Below are 24214 nucleotides of genomic sequence, written 5' to 3' on the forward strand. Positions count from 1 at the left end.
AACAACTCTCTGTGGGTACAAATGCAAGGAGACACCCCCCCCCCACCTACAGCACAAACAGGGGTAAAAACCAATATAGACTGCGCTATGTTCTTAGGGGCTGCCAGTGACGTAGGTCCTCCGCCTCAGGGTTTCTCACTGCACCAGTCAGAGTTATTACAAAATAACCACGCTCTTTTCTGTTCACTTTACGTTGTCAACGCCCAGCATCAAAGTTTCCTCTGCCTTGGTGACCTTTCTGTCAGGGACCTCATATAAATTATTAGCTTATTTTATTTGATCATTCCTACATAGAGATATTATTCCTGAAATCTTGACGAGCAATCATCCTGAACCACATGCCTCCCTAGGAAAAGCACCTAGGGAGACTGGCACACTGCACATGACTGTGTGTACTATTAAAAAATTGTTTAGATTCTACTCTGTACTGTAACATTTAAGAGTCACACTTGTTTAAACACAACACACCCTTTAAATTTTCTTTTCCCCCTCCAGCGTGGGGAGAGTTGATTTACTCTGCTATTTCGTGGTAACTCATTGGCAAATTGGTGGCACTCCGGGTCCCACAGTCGCAGAGTGGGAGACTGGAGCAGGCAGCAGGAAGAGCTCCTGGTCTCTGTTCAGCCCTGTGAAAACTGCTCTGGGGCTGACCCACACTGGGGTTTTAGCAATGGATTAGTAGGTGAGCTGAGTTAAGGGGTGCTGCAGCTGTAAAACTTCTGAGACAAAATTAAAATGGAGCAGGAAAAGGGGGGAGCGAGAGAGAAAAGTTGTCCTGATAGCAGCCGAGCTGTCAGGAGCATGTGTGTCTCCATGGTGAGTGATTTATTGATGTTTATCAGGAATGAATAGATGAAAGGCGGCCAGATGACAGGCGATCAATCACACATCAAATCAAGGATGGCGATCCTCTAATAAAACAGAAAACAAGGAAAACCAGCTCCTGCCAGTTCCTCCTCCAGAGAAAAATAACTTTTCTGTTCAATCAGATTCTGCACTATCACTGCCTTGTGCTGGCCTGATCAAAAGACATCTTTAGAGGTAATAAAAAAAAAAAAAAGTGGGGGGGGGCAGAGAAGCCTCTCGCACAGGACATTAAAGGCTGCTATTTTCCAGAGAAACCCTCTGACCACATTCCTCGCGTCCCAGGCTAGTGACCTTATTTTCGAGTGTCAGGTTCAGCCTCCCGCCTTTGGAGGACTTTCCCAGCGCGCTCAGGCCGCGGAGGAGCAACTTCTTCCCCCGGCGCACGCCCCCTCCCGAGGTAGCAGGAAGCACCCGTCGTCCCGCTGCCCCGGCCTCCCCCGGCCTCCCCGGCCTCCCCGGCCGGACGGCGCTTCTTGCAGAGCCGGGAAGCGCCGCGAAGTTACTCCGCTCCACGCGCCGGCCCAGGTGGGGGGCACTCGGACGCAGACGGCAGCCCCGGGGCGAGCGCGGCCCGGGGCGGGCCCGGCCTCCCTCCCTGGCCCGGGCAGCCCGCAGCCGCCGCAGGGAGCGCCGCCGCGGCCCGCGCGCCCCCCGCTCCGCCCCGCGGCCCCCCCCCGCACCGCGGCCGCGACCCCCGCCCTCCAGCTCCCGCGCCTCCCGGCCCCCGCTCCCCACGGCGCGGGCCGCACGCGTTACCTGCCGAGCGCCGGGGGGCCTGCTGCTTCCTCCTCGGCATGCTGCTCGGGCCGCCGCAGCCGTCGCCTCAGCCGCCGCCCGAGTTCGCGGGGCGCGGGGTCCGGGGCCCCGGGCGCGGGCGCAACTCCGCGGCGCGCCCAACTTTGGCCTCGTCCCCGCGGGCTCCGGGCTCCGGGCGCGCCGCGGATCGCGGGGCGCCGCTCGCATGGACGGCCGCGCCCGGGGCCGCTCAGGAGGCGGCGGCGGCGGCCGCGCGGGCCGCGTCCCGGCCGCCGGGCTGCGGGCGGAGCGCGCGGGGCCTGGGCGCCGAGCCCGGAGTCCATCCCCGGCGCGGGCCGCGGGCGCAGCGGCGGGCGCTCGGAGGGCCGGCCCGCGGCCCGCGCTCCATGCTGCCGCCTCCCGCCGCCGCGCTGCTGTGGCGGGCGCTCCTCGGGCGCCGCTCCGGGCGCTCCCCTGCGCCTTCCTCCGCGAGCCGAGAGTCTCCGAGCGCAACTTTCTCTCCCCCTCGCTCCTCGCTGCTCAGGGGTCGCGGCGAGCGGTTTTAGTACGCGGGTCTCAGCTTTCTCATTGTGCGCCAGCGAGGCCGATCCTGGCTGTCCTTTTCCTCCCGCACTTAGTCTAAGAGGAAGAAAGCAAACAAGACAGAGGAGTGAAGCCCCCGTACATACATGCGCCGGGGGGAGATGTCAGGCGCTGCTCCACCTTCCAAACAGTCACACATCAAACAGTGTCACCCCGCCGGAGCGCCACTTGCTGCCCCGCGCTCCCCGCGGGGCTTTGCCGCCAGGATCGCCGTCTCTTCCTTTGCGAAATCTAATGCAAACACATTTTGATCATGGATTTTTGGCCGGTCTTGATCTTCCAACAGAAAAAATTTGAAAAATACACAAAAAGCACCCCCCTCCAAAAAAAAAAAAAAAAAAAAAGCCAACAACAACCCGGAGAGTGTGTGCGGAAGGGCGAAGAGCGGACATTCACTGGGTGGGCGAGATGAGCGTGGACTGTCCCCCCCAAACTCCTGGGAGAGAGGGAGATGCACTCTCGCTCTCTTCTCTTTTCAGTGAAATATAACACACATTCGGATCGCAGAGCTTTCAGACAGTCTCAACTGATAGACAGACACATCGAGCTGCTTTTCCTGCTTCAGTTTTTACTCCTCCTCCTCTCGCCAACGTCACCCTGACAATTACAAATAGGTCTCTCACAGACCATACCTGTCAATCTTTTTAATTGCTTTGTTTTCTTTTTTTTTTCTTTCCGGAGCTAAACAGTGTGACACAAAAAAAGAAATCTTAATACAGCATAACATAAAAGATTGCACATTGGAGAAAGACATTGAGGGGGTTGTTATTGGAATCCACTGGCTGATACCGGGTGAAACCCATGTGTTGTAAGCCAAGTTAAGTAGACATTAGTTCCTGCAGATTTTTAAACCTATAAGTCCACCCCCCCCCCCCCCCCCCCGCCACCGAATGTTCATACACACGGAGCCACGTGGACACAGACTACCCTTGGATGAGAACGTCGGGACATTTGAAATAAAAATATCTGTGTCACTTTTGCAGTCTTGGTTTGGGGGTTAGGCTTGGTTGGGGAGGGGCACTGTGTGGCTTTTTTATTTTGGTGAGTCTAGGTAAGTGTAACACAAGAGGGTTTTTTAAATTAAAATGTATACCTTTAATACAAATTTTAGAATGGGCTCATCTCATCATACAAAAATGTGGAAAATATTTAATTTGGCCCTTCTATGAAAAGTGAATTTACTTGGTCAATATAGAGAATTAGGGAGGAAACTGACAGAAAGGAACGGCAGATCTTTCCAGCTGGGTTATGAAATAAGGTCTTCATACATAATTGCAATGTCTCCAATTCAGTGATGTCCTTCGGCACCCCCACCCAGAAGTTTAAATGCTTATATGATCAGAGAATTTGGCCCTCGAGTCTCCAATATATGTGTTCTTCCCCAGTGGGAAACCTGTAACAGTCTTGTAGAGGCTACTTAAAACATTCGTGGAAAAAAACACGAAATCTAGGCCAAAATAAATAAAATGGCTTAGTTCGTGCAACTTGCTTGGGACAGACAGGCTTAGGGCAGACGGCGCAGGCGAGGCGTTCCGGGAATAGGGAGCCAGGAGTCCGGGGCTCTGGGCGCCCCCGCCCCGCGTTTGGTCCTTGTGCGCGTGCACTGGTGGCGGGGGCTCCCCGCGCGGCTCGGGGGCCCCCTGCCGTGCCCTGCCGCCCCGGCCGCGCTCGGGGTTGATTCGTACCACCTTGCAAGGAAGTGAACGCTTCGCACGGGAAGGGGAGGTGCCTGCGCCGGCCGCCGGGAGACGCGCCGCTCCGAGGACGCCCCGGGCTGCCGCCGGCTCGGGGCCGCGGCGATAGCGGGACGCGCGGCTCCCCTCGTCGCCCCCCTCACCCTTTTGGAGGAGTCAAATCCGGCTTTTAGAGCGCGGGGAGGGTGGGGATATCCGGTGCCTCCCGGACGCAGGGAGAAAGGGGGAGGGCGGAGAGGATCCGCGGCCAGTCTGCGCCGAGCAGATTCAAACCAAAACAAAAAGATTAAAGGAGCAGCGGCCGGGGTGGCAGCGATCCCCAGGCCGGGACCCCGGGGGTGGCGCGTCCGGGGACCACGGGGGCTGTGCGGACTGCGGGCGCTGCGCGCGGCGGGGAGGGGGGGTGGAGCGGGAGCCAGTCCTTGTGGGGAAGGGGGGGGGGGGGGGGGGGGGGCGCCGGCCCTTGGGGGGGGGGGGGGGGAGTCGAGGGGAGCACGCGGGCCGGAGGAGGGGCGGACCCGCCTGCTCCGCCCGCCCGCTCCGAGCCAAGCCGAGTCGAGCGGCCCGGGCTGGGCGCGACCCCGGCCCGCGGCGGCGCAGAAAGCGGGCAGAGGCGTGGGCCATGTTGCGGCTGGCGTCCGCCGGGGCCAGAGCCATCGTGGACATGTCGTACGCTCGCCACTTCCTGGACTTCCAGGGCTCCAACATCCCCCGCGCCATGCAGAAGCTGGTGGTGACCCGGCTGAGCCCCAACTTCCGCGAGGCCGTCACCCTGCTCCGGGACTGCCCGGTGCCTCTCCCCGGGGACGGAGACCTCCTCGTCCGGAACCGGTGAGCCCGGCGCGCGCCCCCCGCCCCGGCGGGGCCCCGGCCCGCTCTGCGCCGCTTCCCGGCTGTCCCGGGCCCGCCTGCGTCCCCGCACTCCGGCGAGTGCTCGGGCGCACAGCCTGACTTTGCGAGATCCCGGGAAGTTGAACCCGCCGCCATCTGGCGAAGGCGAACGTAATGTGACTGTTGCTGGTGTGAATACCCGATGCCACCGAACGTCCTCATAACTGAGGGTTATTTTAATTTGGGATTCCCCTCCCCTCCCCCAACCCTCCCTCCTCCCCCTCCCGCTCCCGAAATAAAACCGACGGGACCCAGAAGGGGAGGCTCCCCGCCGGGCCCACCCGCGCGCACCCACGGCTCCTGCGTTCCCATAATCTTTAGTGTGGACCGGGAACGGGCTGGGCACAAACTGCGACGTTTAGGTAACGTGCTTTGGGGGAAGGAGGCCGAGGACCCGGCTGGCTTTTCCTGTGCGCTCCAGGTTGGCAGCCGCCTCGCAATGGCGGAGCCCTGTCGTTGGGTGCGTTGGTGTGCACCTCGCCGGTGTCGTCTGCGTGTTGTCAGTGCTGTATGGCTGTTGTCTGTGCCTCAGAGCCTACCGACAGGCTCGTGGCGCGTCCGGGGCGGCTGGGTCAGGGCCGGGGTGGGGGCACCGCTGCGTTTGCCTGCGCGTTTTGCAGACCTCTGGGTGGTACTCCGGTGGGTTTCCCTACCTTCTGATCGCCTCTTCCACCTCCACACTCCCTACCTGACTGTGTCTACAGCTCTCTCACCTTTAGTAACTGGTGAAGCGCGGAAAGGAAAGGGACCTCACTCTGTAGGAGCCATGCCCTCTGCTCTCTGTTCGCTCGGTCCCCTAGCTGCTGACTTGCAGCCAGGGCGTTCGCCATTCCTCGATCCCCTACGTTAGAGCAGGACTCGCCCGCCTGCTCTGGCGCGAGCGAGGGGTTACAGTGTTGTATGTTTCCTGCGAGGGAAGGAAGGAGTGAGTTGTGAGTGTGACTATGTTGTAAATTGTTTCTCGGAAAGTACTGTAAGACTCCTGCAAGGCGTGAAAGGCAAAGTGTACCCTACCCGAGTGGCTTGATGCAGCCTTTAATCCGCTTATTTTAGAGATTCGGATCAGCCTTCCAAAGGCTGCAAAATTGAATAATTCTGGTCCTGATGGAAAACTTCTGGAAACCTGTTGGAAACGTAAAAATTGAGGGAGCCAAGAGTGGGACTGAGTGGAACCTGGCCAGGGTGGGGTGCAGAGTGCCTTAAAGGTACATGTGTGTGTCCTAAAAGTTTTCGTGGGTTGAAACAGGGCTGCAAAGGATTGCTTCATTATGGGATTAAGCGCTAAAGCTGTTGAGATAAGGACTTGCTTCCTACCAAGTTAAAAAGAAGGAACACACGCAGAACACACAAGACACATGAGTGATTTGCTGGAAGTTGAGATGAGAAGCAGGCTGAAAAGCTCAGCCTTTAACAAGCAAAAAGTTTGACACGGGCTGTTTTCTTTTCTCGTAATTTTTCTGACCACGTACACTACTGACTGTGAGCACTGATGTAAAAACACACAGCACTGCTTAAATAAAATCCCCTTCAGATACCGGGTGTGTGTGTGGAGGGGGGGCCGACTGAGCGGAGCTGGCAGAAGAAGGTGTGAAGTTAAAGGAGGACCAGCTGCCGCGGAGTGGGACCACCCGCCAGCGCTGTCTGAGGAGCTGCTCCCGCTGGGCAGCACCGGGTAGATGGCTTCTCTACCTGTGAAAGTACATCAGGTCCTCGGATTGTCCCCTCCTCTGGCTCCTCTCCCTGCTCCCTCACCGTCCCCTCTCGCCTTCTCCTTCCCCGCCAGTGCCCCGGTGCCCCCTGCGCCAGGTCATGGGGATGGTCCCTGAATTGGGTGGTCAGGATTCTGGATCGCCAGCTCCCCCACAGTTGGAGCTTCTCAGCTTGGTTTGCTTTAGAATCCATGCCTGTCTTTTCCCCCACATATGCCGAGAGTCCTTTAACACAAGTAGTATATTTATATGTACAACTTGACCTCTAACTTCTACGGTGAAGCCCGTGTCAGAAGGAGAATGGAGCCAGTTTTCTGCATGTTGAGAGGAGGTGAAATCTTTGTATCCCCTTTCCCTACTCTGTGGAAAATCTGCTTCTATCCCCAAATTGGAAGGAGATCCTTTACACTCCGCAAATAGTGTCCGGGGAGTTGGGATTGTACAGATTTTTTTTTTTTTTAAGAGCAGACAGCAAGTCTGTTGGCTGCAGGTTAGTTCATTCTAATCCCAGACCAAATCTCCTCAACAGTGTTAATTGTGCAAAAATTTCATGCAAGCGCTTTTCATTTTTATCATAATAAAAATCTGCTCTAAAATGAATGACATAGGCATACATTCACTTGTTCGGAAGGGTGTTTGGAGATTTTAACTGTGTGCTGCCTGACTTTTCCTTTCAGTTGAATATTTGCACATCTCATCCCATCTTAACAGAAAATAGAAATTCTGTATTCATGGAGAGGGACATGCTTTTAAGCCAGTCGTGGATTTAGGATAATGAAGTTTATTCCATTTAGGAAAACTGTGAGAGGGGTCCTTAAAAGCCCTGCAGAACACGTAATTGATGTTCCTTTATCCACTTCTCACTTTCATACATCCAAGGACAACTTCACATTCCCTCCCAATGCCCAGCCCTCAAGAAGAGAAGGAAGAAAGGCACCCTCCGGTTAAGTCAGCTTGCGTGCGATTTTTAGCTTTTTTTGAAGGATAGTGACACATGATTTCGTTTCCAAATATTTCTAACGATTTTCTGGTCAAGTGTAAGATAATGGAGCAAAGAGTTTATAGGAATGGCAAAGAGTGGGGTGGGGGATGGGGAAGGCGTTTTTGATAAACGGTTTGCTGCTCACGGGAGGGTAACAGCATTTCTGCTGACTCCTCAGGCCAAGATTTTCTTTTATTTATTTTTCTTCCTTTTCTTCAATTTTTTTTTCTTTTCTTTTCTTTTCTCTTCTTTCTTCTCTTTCCTTCCTCCTTTCTTTCTTTCTTTTTAAGAAAATCTGATCTGGGCGACTTTGTTTGTCTCCCAATATTGAAGGCTCCGGACTTCACGTTTGTTTTTGTTCAAAGAAAGCGTTTCCCTCCTTCTGCAGGACTGCCCGTTTCATCATAAGCACGACGAAGGGGTTCAGCACTCTTTAATATAAATAAACCGGGCATCTCTCCAAGCGTATATATTTGGGGAAACCCACCCCAGTCCCATTCTTTTTCCTGGGGTTCCTCGATTTTAGGATCCTCCCGTCTGACGGCTAGAACCTTGCACTTACTAAGAGCATATATTTTACATTAAAGAGGGTACAAGGAGAGTCTCGAAATGCAGGCATTCTACCAAGCCTGTTTTTCCTTTCTTTTTCTTGCTCGCTTCCCCTTCCTGTCCCCTGCTCCCCGACCCGGGCCCCCTTTCCCACTGCGCCCGCCGCTCTTGAACTTGTTTCTGGAGGAGCGGAAGGCTCGGGCTCCCGACCATCACGCAGCCCCAGGTAAGGATCAAGGCGCTTGCGGGCAGTGGCGGATCCCCACCTGCTGCAGCGGCCGCAGGGCGTCAGAGCGGGGGTCCAGGGGTCCTGGGGAGGCGGGGGCCGCGCGGGGCCGAGAGACCCACCAGGGAGTGGGCGAGGCGCGCGGAGCAGGGGAGCGGAGGGCTGTAGCCACCAGCCCGAGACTCCTTCACCGACGAAGGCAGGCAGTTTAGAAGGCGGCAGGACGGGGGAAGGGGGAGGGAGACACGAAAAACGGGGTTGCACGGGAGGCCAAGGTCACGGTCCGGCTGCCCAGACCCCAGTGCTGGGGCCGGGGCGCTCCAGCGTGCCCTGTGCTTGAAACACCTCCCCGCCCCCAACCAAGAGCTTGACTGCCCCCGGGTCCAAGCTCCGCGGCCTGTGCTGACTATGCTTGCCCACCTGACCCCCGCCGGGCTCAGGGAGGCCGAGGTCACGGTCTCAGGCCTGGGTGGAGGCTCTCCTCCCCAGCGCCCGCCGGCTGGGCTCGGACCCAGCCCGCTCCGGGAGTCCCAGTCCTTGATCGAGCCAGTTAGTGGTGGCAGTGGAAAGGCCGGGACGGGAGGGTGGGCAGTCAGCGGAGGCCGGCACTTCCGAGGGGAGACAGTTCCAGAAGGATTTCTGGGCCCCGCAGGCTGGCCCGGGCGCGCCCTGGGTGCTGCAGAGGAGACTCGGCTGTCTGCAACCTGGAAGGGGCGCGCCGAGGTAAACTTAAGCAGCCGCTGGTCAGCTGCACGCACCCCAGCTCCCAGCAGCGCCCACTCCCACCTCCACGGGGCCGCCCCCCCCCCCTCCCGCACTGGTGCCCTCTCCCCTCCACTTTTCTCCCGAGTGGGCCCTGCTTGGTCTTGCCACCTCGCTCTGGGAAGTGGCAAACCACAGAGGGAAGGTGGGGGAGCCTTTTCCTCCAGCAGTCCCCCCCAGGCGCAGTCCTTAGAGGTGGGCAGGACCCCAGGGCCCAGCCCCCGCAGGGGCATCCCCCTGAGCCCAAGGCAGGGGTGCCCCGCAGAAGAGGGCCTCTCCAATGAGGAGTGACACAGGAGGGGAGAAAGGCACGGGAAGGGTTAATTGTGGGCCCGGAGACCGGAGCTGGCGGTTGGGCCTCAGTCCCCCACCTCTGGAGCAAACCGCTGAGGCTTCCATCCCGAGGACCCCTCCCGGGTCTTTACCGCCTACAGCCGGGCGGGAGGCGAGACTCTCCAGCCGGGCTCTGCCCTGGCTGCCTTCTCTGAAGTCCAGAGGCAGTCACTGACGAAGCTGGCCCCTTTTTTTAAAAAGACCCAACCTTCAGAATGATGTAAATTGAAAGAGGGGGTGGTGGGGACGGTCCCAGAACAGAATGTGAGCATCTTGGTATTAAATCCCAAATGAAAAAGCAGCAAAAATCATTTTTCCCACTTTTTGTTATCATGGATGGCTATGGAATTCTGCAGTGTGTTCTTGAGGCTGCGTGGTGTGCTAACTTCTGAAAGCAGCTTGACGTGCCCCAGAGACATTGTTTCCTGCTCGCTGCTTTCTACAGTATGCGGTGGGGGGGGGGGGGGGCCTTTCACTATTGCAGATACAGAGCATCATCAGAAGGGAGCACTGATAAGTGCAAAGTGTTGTCTATAACATGGTGGGAGTGGGTCCTTGCACAGGGTAGTTTTGGTTTATTAAGTTAAATTAAAAGTGAATTATTTTGAAATGCCCAACTTACCAGCTTTCCTTGTGCCACCAGATACCACCGTCTTTTCATTTCGTTACAGGTGGAAATGACATTTTTAGGGTCCTCCATTATGTGTCTAAGCCACCTCCTGACATTTTTTAGTAGACAGCTTTTTTTTTTCCTTAGGTATCAGGATATTTTTTGTTATGAGGTTTACCGAGATGAAAAAGGGCTGGTAAAAATACCGACCTCGCAATTAAATTGACTCTGGATACCAAAGTGAAAATAATCATCTGGTATTAATCAAGTTATGTCTCTGCTTCTTGTTGAGGAAAAATATAGTGACGATTTGCTTTCCTTTTCATCTGAAAAGAACTGTAAGATGTTGAATGTTCCATAAAACTGCCTACCCTTATGAGACAATTTTTGTTCAATTAATCAAAATGCATATTTTCATGCTGGACCTAGTTACATCAGAAAGGAAATTTGCTGCGGCCACTCTAACCATGTTTTAAACAACCCCACAGTCACGCGTAACAGCCAATGACCTTGCACACTGCGTCGATCTTCAATAATATTGTCATTACTGTTACTATCTGGTGTTAAATTGTTGCCAGAATCAATGCAAGTCCACTTCTTTGAGTATATTCTATCTCACTGTTGTTTTTTAACATCTTTGTTAAGAGGCCAATTGATTTCCGACTCATAGCTCCAGTGGAGTTTACATATAAGAGGGCTTCCTGGCTTTATTTTTTTTTTAATGCTGTATTTCACCTTTGAAAGAAAGGGAAGTAAATAGCATGTGACATAAACAACCTGGGGCTTCAGGGGCTATGGAGCGATCCCCTGCCCTGATTTAAAAAAATCAAATATACCAAAACTCAGACTGCAAATACTTGTTTAATTTCTCATTTTCAACTGAGTATCAGGACTGTTTTTTTTTTTAATTTTTATTTTTTCCGGAATCCTACTAGGATAGATAGCTTAGCCACCAGTCCACAGTCACTGGAATCAGAGGAATTTTTTCTAAGTGGAGTATCAAGGCCTTAATGAGGAGAATATCTTAATGTGTCTGTCTGTTTGTTTGTTTGTTTTCTTCTAGATTTGTCGGTGTCAATGCATCTGACATCAACTATTCCGCAGGCCGATAGGACCCTTCAGTCAAGACCCCCTTTGATGTAGGTTTTGAAGGTGTGGGAGAGGTGGTAGCCTTAGGCCTGTCAGCCAGTGCCAGCTATACCGTTGGCCAAGCGGTGGCTTACATGGCCCCCGGCTCCTTCGCTGAGTACACAGTGGTGCCTGCCCGAGCTGCAGCTCCCGTGGCCTCCGTGCAGCCTGAGTATGTCTCCCTGCCAGTGAGTGCTACCACTGCATACATCAGCCTGAATGAGCTTGGAGGGCTGTCAGAAGGGGCAAAAGTTTTGGTGACAGCGGCAGCTGGGGGGACAGGCCAGTTCGCCGTGCAGTTTGCAAAGAAGGCCAAGTGCCATGTAATCGGCACCTGCTCTTCCGATAAAAAATCCGCTTTTCTGAAATCCATTGGCTGCGATCGTCCCATCAACTATAAGACCGAGCCTGTGAGCACTGTCTTGAAGCAGGAGTACCCCAAAGGTGTGGATGTGGTCTACGAATCCATCGGGGGCGCCATGTTCGACTTGGCCCTGGATGCCTTGGCTGTCAAGGGGCGTCTGATAGTCATTGGCTTCGTCTCTGGCTACCAGACTCCTACCGGCCTTTCTCCTGTGAAAGCAGGGACATTACCGGCCAAACTGCTGAAGAAATCTGCCAGTGTCCACGGCTTCTTCTTGAACCATTCCCTTTCTAAGTATCAAGCAGCCATGGACCACTTGCTTAAGATGTACGCGGCTGGAGACCTGGTCTGCGAGGTAGACCTTGGAGATCGGTCTGCAGAAGGCAGGTTTATTGGCCTGGAGTCTGTATTCCGGGCTGTTGATTATATGTACATGGGAAAAAACACTGGAAAAATTGTAGTTGAATTACCTCGCTCTGTCAACAGTAAGCTCTAAAAAACAGAACAATGACATAAATCCAAGGAGAAAGAAAATGGGCACTTTACTCTTCAGAATTACTCAAATCAAGTTATTTGTAGATGGCTAATGGGTATGATATTTCTTAAACAAAAGTCAGGAGTTAATGAATAAGTTTCTCTTTATTTCGTTTCTCTCTCTCTCTCTCTCTCTCTCTCTGTCTCTTTTTTTTTTTGCCCCTCCCTTGAAAAAAATACTAATAAAAACTTCTCTTGATGGCTCAGAGGTAAAACCGTTATATTCAGTTCTTTGGTCCTGCACCGTCTCATTCCAGATTTTATTGTTCCAGAGAATTAAATTAATTCCTGATGCAAGATCTGATCAAATCAGTATGTCTTCAGCTTGATGAGATTTTAAAATCAGTCTTAAAAATAGTCCACAAATTCTTTACTTTGGGAAAGTTTGGTCTTAGGCTAATGAGCAGTTAATAAATGAGAGAGAGAACAGAAAGGCTGCCATATATTTTCAGAGTCCATATTCCCAGGAAATGGCCCTCCCTGCCTTTTCTTCAAATTACCAACTATCTAAATAATAATTAAGAGGAATTCTCCCAAAACCTTGATTTTGTTAGGTCATTAGAAAAATGACTATTTGAACACAGACCTATTTTTTTCAAAGTGTCTATTATTTAATGCTTTATGCCCGATTATCCCAGTGAGGCCTGTGTGGAACCCAAAGTTTGTCTCTGCCCTTAAGAAGCAAATTAGTGTTGAAAACCGGTAAGACAAAAGCAGGCTTTAGGAAGGGGTACTACAGAGATGGGGGGTGCTTTAAAAACTTCGGACCTGCCCCGGGAAGGGAGCGGTTGTGCTGCGTCCACATCCACGGGGAGGGTCTGCCTAACAAAGGGGCAGCGGTCTTTAGGCATACAGCCAGACATGACTAACAGCAGCCCTCCCTGCCTGAAGCAGGCTCTAGCAGACCGCGCTGTGCAGAGGAGGGCCTGACGCAATGTAGAATAACAAGACATTCGCTTCATGTTTCAGACTTTCGGACACAGTGTGTTTTCTCTCTGCTCTTGGAAACAGGCTAGCGCATGTGGCACAGAACACTGTCCCCGTGTCCCCATCCTACTTCCCCACGCGTTCTGTGGGAATGAGCGGCTCCTCGTCTCCACTGCCCACTGCCCGGGGTCACATGTGAGAGGCACGTCACGAGCCCCATCTGGGGAATCGCCGGCAGCCCACCCGCCCGCCTCCTCACCTTCAGCTCGCAGGGCTGCGGCTTCCAGCGCCTTCGAAGTCCCACCGTGCCTCTCTGGTGGGAGGCAGAGCCCACCCAATTATTTTTCAAAGCCCTGGGTTTCAGCGTCCCTAACCTGCTCCATAAATGGGAACGCAATTAAAGATGCTCCAGGAAACTTGGTGACCGCATTTAATTTTTCTCTCCTCCCATCTTGAGGGGCGAGGAAATCCCACCGCTGAACAGCGGTTAGTATCTGTTTTACAAGATTTACTCATTTTCAGGTGCCTGACGTAGTGCTAGCATGCATGCACAACAATACAATTTATATGGTAAATGGGACCGAATAATGGCTTCACTGAATGTTATGGCTGCGCTGAAGGGAGATGTCACGGTAAATAGCCACCAAATTATGGATCGTGCCGCAGTGTCACAACCGCACTGAAGACAGATAGCACTGGGGGCGATCGCCACTGGGACGTCTGTGAGTTATGAGGAAGGCGGGCGGCCTGGTGCGGGGCTTTTTGTGTCCTCGTTAGGGCAGGGGGTGCCGGGGCAGGGTGCGAGAGGAGCGGCCCAGCGTGGCGCTCGGGGGTCCTCTGTCCCTTTCCGACCCAGCAGCTCCGGCCCCAGGAAGGAGACTTTTCTGCCCGCTTCCAGCAGCGCCCGCACACGCGGGGCAGGGGACAGGTTCTGGGAATGCTCAGTGCCCAGGAAGTGGCCGGCCGCGGGCGGACACTGCGATGCAGCCGCGCCGTCCACGGAGGTGATGCGATTTCACGGGGTATGTGTTGCTTCCCACGCAGATAGATGTGCGCGGTCTGAACCGGGCCGCCCCTCTCCCCCCACGGAGGCTCCAGGAGCAAGGACCCCGCCAGCTGAGCTGCTGCTTCGAACTGCAGTGCGTCCCGGTTTCTTTCATTTTAATGGGAGGGTAATAAAGATGAAAGACCAGCATTTCAGCTGATGGATCCCTTAAGCTACAGAATAGAAATTTATGATGTTTTGAAGGAATAGACGAAATTCAGCGATGTAAAAAAAAAAAATTTTTTTTTCAAACACCGAAGTCTAAAATAAAATATAATCTGAAAACCTCATGGTCACTTTCCCCAAACTCAGGAACTACAGTGCATGCTGTTCTCATTTATTCTGAGAAAACAAGCATGAAGGATTCCGCCCATTCAGATAATGCCAAAAATATGTTTAAACTTTTTTTTTTCTTATTCTTCTGAAAAATGATTTGTAAATTGAGGGTCGTAGTTCAGTATCAGTTTCATCTTCTGGGATTATCATTCAGGACGAGCCTGTAATGGGAGGTGAAATGGTGCGACACGCGCACACCCCTTCCTGAACTGCATTACATATCACAGAACGTACATCCGTAATTCAGGGCAAGTGTCAGTCTTTGTGTTAGAGACAGGGCTGGGGCTGAGGGATCCTGGGGGATGAGTTATTTCTCGGTTCTCAGGGTGGCCTTCTCTGCACCTCAGCCTTGAGGTCTCCAGCTGGGCAGATGGAGGGGTTTGACTTTGAGGAAGCCATTCCTTGCAACTCCATTGTGACTTCTAAAAAAGCAAATGCTATATTCCTTCACATTTGTTTTGCATGCAAAAAAAAAAAAAAATGCCAACAGTGTCTTTTCGGGTCTCTTTGACGATGACTCCTGCTAGTAAATATGGTCAGCATTTAAAAAAAAATTTTTTTTCAGGGAATAGTTCACAAAGAAATGACATGGAAGTTTTGCTTGATATGCTCTATACATTGTTATTATATGATCTCATCTGAATACAGTTTCTCCAGAGTAGGATAGAGCCTCTGTAAATGGTCATTAGTATTACATTCAGTATTTATCTAATGAAAGTGCAGTGACAAGTAGCTGCTGCTTATTAAAATGAAAATCCTGCATTATGTACTTAAGGAACATTCTGGCTAATGAGGGTGTAATGTCCTCAGTACAACACAGACCTTCTTTTTGCGTTCCCCACCACAAGACGCTGGAAACTTGACAAATGATATCATTTAAGACACATGCCTGCCGTAGGGACCTGCTTTTTGGCTTCCTGTTTCTGGCTTTTATTTGGGTAACATTTCTAATGACCACCCGACTTGTAACGGGTAATGTTTTAACCCCTTCATAGAGTTCCCAATTAGCATGAATTTACTACATTCAGGGTTTCCTTTAAAATGGGGCAGGGGGTGTTTAGTACTGAAAATATTTTTCTTGATCACTTTACCACATGTACATATGGGACAAATACCACATTTTAGATTTATATAAAAACAGATGAGCAACATGCAACTTTCAGAAAAAAAAACACAACAGAAAAAGACCAAACACAATCAATTGTGGATGATAATTTCCTAGGGGCTACAATTCACGTTTTAAGAATGTAACCCAGATGTGAGATGGCCCGATTTGATGGACTCCTAATCACTGTTCTCTAGCCTTCCCCCTCTCTGCTCTTATTACATATCGTTTGTTATTTATAGTACTTATTTAGAGACATGAAACTTATCTATGCAAACATTATTCGTTAGTTTGGGGATTGGAGATTGGTTGGGGTTTTTTTTGAAAGTTCGATTTTCTGTAACTAATGTTTTAGTTAGGGCCCAGAGTTAAATATTTAGGATGATATTTCAGAAGTCAGAGAGGATTTTAAACTTCAAATTATGTTGCTTCCTAGACCTTTAGCATTGTTATTTCAACTTATAAAGAGAGGAATGTTCAATAAGAGAACCTTATTGCTGTGACCCTGAGCAAAGTATGCAACGTTGTCAAGAGAGGAAGAAAAAAAAAAAGACAAAACACTATCCAAAATACGTAAGGAATATTTTTACCAACAAGGAATTCTTGCTAGTAGAGAGTTGATACTCAGGGAAAGTCAGATAAAGTGTGTGCATGAGGTTTCTATGTAACTCCTTCACTGGATCTGTGTATCGCTGGGCTGTGACGGTAAGACTGAGCTCTTTTCTGTCCCCAGAGCAGCGGTTTCTGCCAGCATGGAGCCCCCCCCTCAGGGCTGGCTCGGGCTTCTCCAGGGGCGCGGACACTCCCGGGCAGCATGTCTTGGATCCCTCACGTGGGAAGGTAAGTACTGCATGGAGTACAGTTTGGGGGAACCAGTGTGTGCCTCATAGGTCCTGAGCAGCACTGAGCCAAAAACACAGAGATTCCAACAGCCCCCCAAAGCAAGAGTTTCCCTTGAAGGGCACTATCTGACAGTGCCTTTCTGCCAACATGAAATTAAAATAATAATTAAAACGCACCCTGCTGACTGGCGGTAGTACCAGTAGGAGAGAAGGATTGCTGCTTAGAGCTCAGGAAAGGGTTCCATACGATCATCAGCCACTGCCCTGCCTTGCCCTCTGCACCAGAGGGCTACACTCTCTCTTAGAATGACTTGCACGGATGATGTCTTTGTCAGTGGGGATGTAGGACCGTGTTCAGGGATGCGAGGGCGTCCTGCAAAATTCTGCCTCGCTGTCTGCCTGCCCCTGGGAGGGCGGTCAGCGCATCCTTAGAGCTGGAAGGATCCCGGGACACTCTCTGTGCCCCCAGAAGGAGAAGACCCCGTTGTCTTTTAAATGGTAAAATTTGGGATTTAAGTGACCATCTACTCCTACCCATTGTATAAATTAAGAAACCAAAGCACAGGAAGGATAGGTGCCTCGTCTAGGGTCGTAGAGTTCACTGGCCTCAGGAGTGAAGCCAGAACACAGGCAGGCGCCCGCCCAGGGCCCCAGACAGTCTTGGGCTTAGCTCCTTCGTGCTTTGCCAACGTCCCTCAGTATGTGGCTGGTTAGAAGTATTGCAGAATCACAGCTGCCCTTTGTTGCAAATCTTTTTGTGGGTGAGATGACGACCAACCCACGAAGAATATCACGGTTCAGACCACGAAAGTGTGTTCACTCAGGACCCCCTTTAATCGAGCAAAAGTCATGGTTCCAAATCATTTGATTCCGTGTCATCTAAATATCACACCAGCTTCTGGGGGGAAAAGTACTCAGTGGAATTAATGGCTGAATGCTCACAATTTCATTTTAATGCTACAAGGAAGGTCTCTGTCCTATCAATGCATTCTTGGATGTCCAATCATGAAAATCAAATAAAGAAAATCTTTATTATGTGTTGAGTGTTTTTTTTTTTTTTCCTAGAGTCATTTCACCTGCTTATAGTATTGCCTATAGAAAGCTGGTGTTTGACCATCATAATTTTGGTACCAGCAAAACATCTAGAATCTGAATTTGCCGTTCCACCTGAAATCAAATCTGAACCCAGCAGACTCAGGGCTGTAATGGGCAGACACGTGTGCCAGCAGCGGAAAGAACTGGAAGGGGTGGGGGACGGGGAAAGACACTGGTGGGTTCCACGTGTGCTCACGCGTGGCAGGAATCTCTTGCTGAGAGACAAGCCCTTCAAAACCACAGGACGTGGAACATTCATGCCTCTCTACATCAGCCCTGCCTTCCTTGAACTCATGCATAACAAGCGCAAACTTTCAACTTTACCCGAACAAATCCTTTCCCAATAGAAATAGCTTCCTTTAGCATTGAACAAAACACTTCCCGGGAACAGCAACAATGTCAAAGGCAATCTCATTTCATAGAAAGCCTCAGTTCCCACCAGGGGACTGGAAGCAACAGTGGCCCCTCTCTATGTTGTTGGAATTTACATTTGGAGATTGAATTGTCTCCTTGAGGGTCTTTCCTCAAAGTACCTTTTGGAGAATTTCTTACATGTAGATACAGCAGGGTATGTGGAAGGAGACAGAGCCGAGCCAGGACCAGTGTCCCCCCCAGCTGGAAAATACGCTCATTCTCTAGGCAGTAAATAAACTGTCATTCCTGAGGAATATTTGTTGTTCCAACTTGTACGTGCACTTTACATGCCATCTTGAAACGTGCTTCCAGACTTGACCAGTTATAAACAAGGTCACTATCTTCCCCTCTTTTATTATTAGATAAGCAAAGAGGGATAGAGGAGTGATCCCCATTTCAGAGATGGGAAGAGTCAAGTGCAGAGAAATGATTTGCCTTTGATCACTCAGCCACTGGCTGGACAGAGCCTGGGGCCCTTGGATATAGTTCTCAGACTGAGGCTGGTTTTTTTTTTCCTGCTAGGAAGTGTTGCTTGTCCAAGTTCACCTTGCACACACGTCACCAGTTGCGAGGCAGGTCTGGAGGGTGCGGGTCTAGGGTGAGGCCTGACCGTCTGTTTCCCAGGGGATGCCGAGGCTGCTGCTCCGGGGAACACACTTCCAGGAGGAAGGCACTGGGGTCACACTGCTTTTGAAGAGATTCCCCTCTTGTGAAATGCTGTGTTAGAAGGCATTTCTGAGCGACCCAGAGGCTACCTGGGTGGGAATTACAAAGACAAGAACACGAGAGAACTATGAAAATGGTCTCCTTTTATCGTCACGGCTCCAACTTCTTCACATGAGCCGTTCCTTCTGAAACTCCGCTGCGACACCCACCGCCCAGCTCCTCTTTACAGTGATCTGTGATGACTGTGTCCAGGCAGGTCTGAAGGCTGCAGAAAGGTAATGGCAGTGTCCTGGGGCCGCTCAGCAAAAGGGGACCACAGAGGCTCTTTGTTTTCACTGCCTTTCAAACAGAAGCAGACCTCAGAGGGACCTCACCTCTTCTCCGTTCCCTCTGGCTTCCACAGCCAAACTTTGTCACGCCATTGTCCTTCCTTCCCCGGGGTCCCCAGTTAAGCAGCGGTCGTTTTATGGGAGTGCTCAGGGCAAACGCCCTGCATGGGTCTGTCCCCAGCCAGCATGGGGACATCACGAACACGCTATTTTACAATTCTTCCAAGGAAAGTGAGAGCACCCAATTCACACCCACTTTTGGATCAGGTCACTCGGAACAGGCACCGTGGCACCACGTGTAGCCTTTCTGTAAAGACTGGCCCATGGAATTTACAGCAATTGAAAAGGCCGTGGCCTTCACTGGAAAAAAGTTACAATCCACACGAGAGTTTCTTAACACGCCAGCGTAGCAATCAGAGGAAGAGCTGTCTAGCTGGGAAAAGGGTAAGAAAGCCTCTCGGAATCAGAACGGAAGCTCACTGAGTTGCAGCCACCGTCTAGGCTGGGAGCAGACAGGTAGCCCCGGGAGGCAAGAGAGCCATGTTCCAGTGCCCAGCTCTGGTGCATGACCCTATGGGATGGAGCGAGACCCCGGGTGGCCCAAGGGAGCGTGCGGCCCTGAGCACCAACCCCCACTCCCCATGTGGGGTTTCGATTGACCAAGTACTCGTGGCCAAGCTACGACCCCCACAGCAGGGGCCTCGGAGTTGAGTGGGAGAAACAAGAGCTTCGCAACCCCACTTGCGATCCCCTGGAGCTGGGTGCAGTTCAGGGAACCAAGATGGGAGGCAGGCACCCAGTGACCTCCGAAAATTCCCGGGGAGGTCAGTGAGGGCAGGAGCCCAGTGGGGGCAAGGGGAAGTAGACGGCTCTCTGGTTGGGCTGGGGAGCCGAGAGCTAGCGCCTCTTCCATATGTCAACTTCTCGGCGTCTCTGTAGGTCCCCAAACGCAAATCGGAGAAAAGCCAGAGACTCCAGGCTTCCAGGTGGGACCTTTTCCCAGATCAACAAGCTTAAAAAAGATGGGGCTCTCGGTTAATAAAGGGACTGGCGGGTGATAGCAGAGGCGGCTTGCCGCTTGCCTGCCTTAAGTGGCTTATTTATTTTCACGACTTTCCCAGCCCTGTCGAGGCAAAGACAGTTACTCTCACCTGTGGGCTCCATTAGCGCTCTGCTCATACTTCATTTCTAGCACTTTCCACGGTGCCCGGGAATGTATCTATTTGCATGTCTGTCTCCCTGGAGACGGTGAACTCCATGAAGGTAGCGCCTGCCTCCTCGCACTCCTGGGCTGAGACAGACTACCTGCGGATAAACATCGGATCATATACTTTGTATACTTTGCACTTTTATTTCAAAATTGAACCAACAGAACCTGGTCTCGTGTCTTCCGAGTGTCTGCTCCTGCAGGATTCCAACAGGCACCGGCCCAGGATGTTTCCTTCAGTTGCAATATGAGCCCTTAAGACAATTGCCACATGTGTTCTACTTAATCCCACGTCCCTGTAACTCCTCAGCCCAGGGCTGCTCACCTGCAAAATCAGGTGACCTGATCAGAGCTCCTGGGAGCTCTAACGAGGGATGGTGCTGAGTCTGTGCTGCCCACTTGTTGGTGCAACACAGAAATGTTCCCAACTTTCAATGTTCTCTTGGCGCAAGCCCCGTGTGCTAATTTAGTGCTATCCAAAATAAATTCCCCAAACACTGGACTTCCCCGAAACTATAAATGGCTCTTCTGATCCCCCTGGAGATGTGTCAGAGAAATCAAACTAAATAAGGTCCCAGGAAGTGCCCAGCACATAGGAGGCACTCTCAGTTCAGGAATGAATGAATGAATGAATGAATGAACGAACAAATACCAGACCTTGGAAAAATAAGGATGACTATTTAAAGATAAACTAAAAAGATCTTCATTCTTCAGGGAAGGGTTTTTTTTAGGATTCTGATCCTGCGCTTGTCTCACATGTGAGAGGACCCGTTCCAGAAGGGGAAGGGTCCATCTGGAGAGACCTGGCCATGAGAGGCAGCTGGTGGACATGTGTCCACTGACCTGAGTCCCAATGCCTCCTCTCCCAACTCCCGCCGCAACTCTGGGAAGATCTCTCACCTACAGGAGCCTCATACTCTTTCCTTGTTTCACTTGTCCCCCATCAGAGGGAACAACACTGACCCGTGGACACAGTCGGATGAAGTCCAGAGAGCACCGGTCACAATGTCCCAGCCACTCATGATCCCAGTTCCTCTCCTCTTTGCTTTTGGAGCAAGAAAGGCACAGAGGGGGCTCTGGAAACAGTATGGTCAGGGGGCACTCCAGGGGGGGCCGAACCTGCTCCCCACACCCCAGGACCACTGGTTGTAGCCCTTAAGGCTTTGAAAGGCTTGCAGTTGGAAAACCGAGGGGAAAATCCACAAAGTGGATAGCAAGGTCTTGAAATTCATTTTCTCTACAATCTCTCCCCCAAGCGTAGAAGAAGATAAATTTCCTTTTAGTGGAATAAAACTAGCCTATGACAGGTCCACAATAGATGACTTTTAAAATCTTTATTATGAGGGGCGCCTGGGTGGCTCAGTGGATTAAGCTGCTGCCTTTGGCTCAGGTCATGATCTCAGGGTCCTGGGATCGAGCCCCGCATCGGGCTCTTTGCTCAGCGGGGAGCCTGCTTCTCTCTCTCTCTCTGCCTGACTCTCTGCCTACTTGTGATCTCTCTCTCTGTCAAATAAATAAATAAAACCTTTAAAAAAAATCTTTATTATGTTCATATTAAATATTTATTATATTTTATAGTTATTACATTAAAAGCCGCTAGGATGCTTTGGGGTACAAGTATCAGAAAGGCCAACTAAAATTGGCTTAAACAAAAAGGAGGCTCATGTAACCAAAAAGATCAGAGGTAGGTCAGGCTTCAGGTACAATTTGATCAAGGATCCAACTCCATTTTTCTGGGATCCTTTTCTCAGACTGCTTCCTCAAAAGGCTGCCTATGGGGCACCTGTGTGGATCAGTCAGTTAAGCATCTGCCTCCCACTCAGGTCATGATCCCTGGGTCTTGGGATTGAGCCCTGTATGGGGCTCCCTACTCAGCTTCTCTCTCTCTCCCTCTGCCCCACCCTTTGCCCATGCTCTCCCGTGCACGCTCTCTCTCTTAAAAAAGTAATTAAATTAAAACAAACAAACAAAAGGCTGCCTACAGAAACAGGCTCTGCTTCCATTCCATATACCCCCCAACTCACTGACAACAGCCTCCACTTCTGTTGGAAGGGGCCAAGTGAATCCGTAAGTGTGTGAGAGGAATGTACTTCCCTCTGGGGAGTGGGCCAATCCCACCCAAACAACAAGAGCTCTTCAGAAATGGGCACGGGCAGGCTGAACACTGGGAAGGTGACTGTCCACCACCCTATGGGACAAAGACATGGCCAAAGGCCCCTGTGGGTGAGATGTGCCCCCATGAATCCTGCAAGATCCTTGAAGCCTGGACCATGGAAGCCAGGCATTTAATGACAGCTGTTGTGGGGCCTGTCTGGGGGCCTGCCTCTCCATTCCTGTGGCCACTGGTCACCATCGTCCTGCCTGAGTGGACCTCCCACAGGACGGGTGGCTTAAGGCTAGGAAGCCCACCACCTCCCAGGGTGGGGGGCTGAAGGAATCCCCTCCTTCCGCGTCTCAGGCCTCATGGGGACGAATTCTCACCTCCACACCCCCAGGCCCTGAACTCCACAGAGGCACTGAACTCCTAGGTCTGCAGGACTAGCTGGTCCTTACAGGAGGCACCCAAATTCTGCCTTCATCTTCACACAGTCTTTTCTTAACGGACACATCGGCATCCAGATTTCCCTCTGTACAGGGACACAGTCACATTACCCCACCCTCGGACCTCACCAGCTCATCTGATCACCTGCAAAGGCCCTGTTGTGAATGAGGTCTGTTCACAGGTACTGGGGACGAGGATGTCAGCATCTTCTGGGGGACACAATTCGACCTACAGCATGGGGTGATGCCGGAGTACGTATCTGGGTGTGTGTGTGCCTGAAGGAAAGGGGAGACTGGGATCCTGAGGTCCATGTGCTGGCACCATGCACTGGGGCCATGTGGACACCCCCCTGGCTGCTGGGAGACCTTTGGGGGTGTGGTCACTAGGCTCCGGGACGGAAGAAGCCGCGCCGCAGCCCGTCCTTCGCCAACTCGGCTGTCTTCCTGCCTTCTTGCTCACCTTTCTGTCCCCGTAGAGTACTCCCTCTGTCCCAGCCCTTGTCCCCACCCCTCACTGTGTAACCTCAGGCTGCTTGGGAGCCTGCAGACTCTGGGGGGCTTCGTGGGACACCCCGGGATGCTCATCATCCCTGCTCAGGACCCCCACTCATTTCTTCTGCAGAAGAGGTGTTATTTTCATATTATTATTATCTCACAAACAACTCAGGAAAGTTTACACAGCAACATCGCACAGGGCCCATTACTGCTGGCCTCCGAAGGGGCGGGTGGTTAGGGTCCAGGGAGGTCAGTGGTTAGGCTGCCAGGGGGCAGGGACGGTGGCTCGACTCGGCCTCCGCCACCTCTGTCCTGAGTTCAGTCGGGGCTCCCTGTGGGTGGTGGGGATGGGAGCTCCGAGTGTCGGTGAGAAGCTCTGCCCTGTGCCCACCTTCGGCTCCCCTCACAGAGCAAACCACCCCCACTGGGATGGGGTCTCTGGGACGCTGGCTCCCACTGGCAGGGACCCTCCCAGCACCCCCACTTCCGAGCCAGCCCAGGGCACAGTGGCACCCTAGAGACGTTCTCACAAGAACCCTCAGCTCCCCACTCTGCTGTCCAGAGACCTCCCCACAGACAAGCCAGTGAGAAGCACAGAGAGTCTCTGAAGCCCGGGGAGCCCACTACACCCTGCCCAGCCTGGCTGGCAGGAGGAGGGTGTGACCAGGCCTGGGAGGAAAGCGTGGTTTCTTCCTGGTGGCTTTCCCCTCCTCATTCTGTGCACCAAAGATCCCCAGTGTTGGGAGGGAGAAAGAGGACGTCAGAGAACTCGGTTGGGAGTGGGACCCCGTGGGGGCTCCGAGGCGTAAGTGCAGCCCCGGCCCAGGTTGGGGGCAGGCTGGTGTGGGATCCGTGCATGAGGGACCTCAGCACAGAGCCAGAGAGAGCTCTGACACTGAGGTTGCATCAGGATGGGAGGCAAGAGAGGAGGGATGTTACCTGGTATGGAGGAGAGGGACCTCCCGAGCACGGGGAGCCTGGCATGCAGTCTTACCTCCCTATTCTTGTCCAAAAGGAGCCCAAGCTCAGAGCTGATGAAGAGAGCAGAATTCGCAACCACGGGCAGGAGGGACTTCCTCTCAGGCGTCCTGGGATGGTAGGGTGTGTGTGTAGATTTCAGGGGCAGACCCCAGGCCCCGGTACCCAGTTCCTCAGCCTTGTCCAAGCCCCTGGGGGGGGGGGCAATCACTGATGGTGGCAACGTTGTGGTCACGCTCAGTGTGGG

General features: G+C 52.4%; 2 protein-coding genes across 2 annotated transcripts in view; one reads left to right on the plus strand and one right to left on the minus strand.

Moving 5' to 3' along the window:
• LOC111154254 (teashirt zinc finger homeobox 1) overlaps nt 1-1802 on the minus strand; it is a 75070-nt gene extending 73268 nt beyond the window's left edge. Inside the window, exon 1 of the mRNA XM_022513756.1 lies at nt 1624-1802. Within this exon, the coding sequence (XP_022369464.1) occupies nt 1624-1663 (40 nt within the window). The 5' untranslated portion in view covers nt 1664-1802. The remainder of the gene's footprint in view (nt 1-1623) is intronic.
• Nucleotides 1803-4391: 2589 nt separating this feature from the next.
• Nucleotides 4392-17252, plus strand: LOC111154242 (zinc binding alcohol dehydrogenase domain containing 2). Its single transcript, XM_022513736.1, is given in 3 exon segments — nt 4392-4730; nt 11025-14053; nt 16134-17252. Coding segments are annotated over 2 exon segments (1134 nt in total). The 5' UTR covers nt 4392-4521; the 3' UTR covers nt 11950-14053; nt 16134-17252.
• Nucleotides 17253-24214: the final 6962 nt, after the last annotated feature.

This window comes from Enhydra lutris, unplaced genomic scaffold (genome assembly GCF_002288905.1).
Source record: "Enhydra lutris kenyoni isolate GAN:26980312 unplaced genomic scaffold, ASM228890v2 scaffoldscaffold36, whole genome shotgun sequence".
NCBI classification, from domain to species: domain Eukaryota; kingdom Metazoa; phylum Chordata; class Mammalia; order Carnivora; family Mustelidae; genus Enhydra; species Enhydra lutris.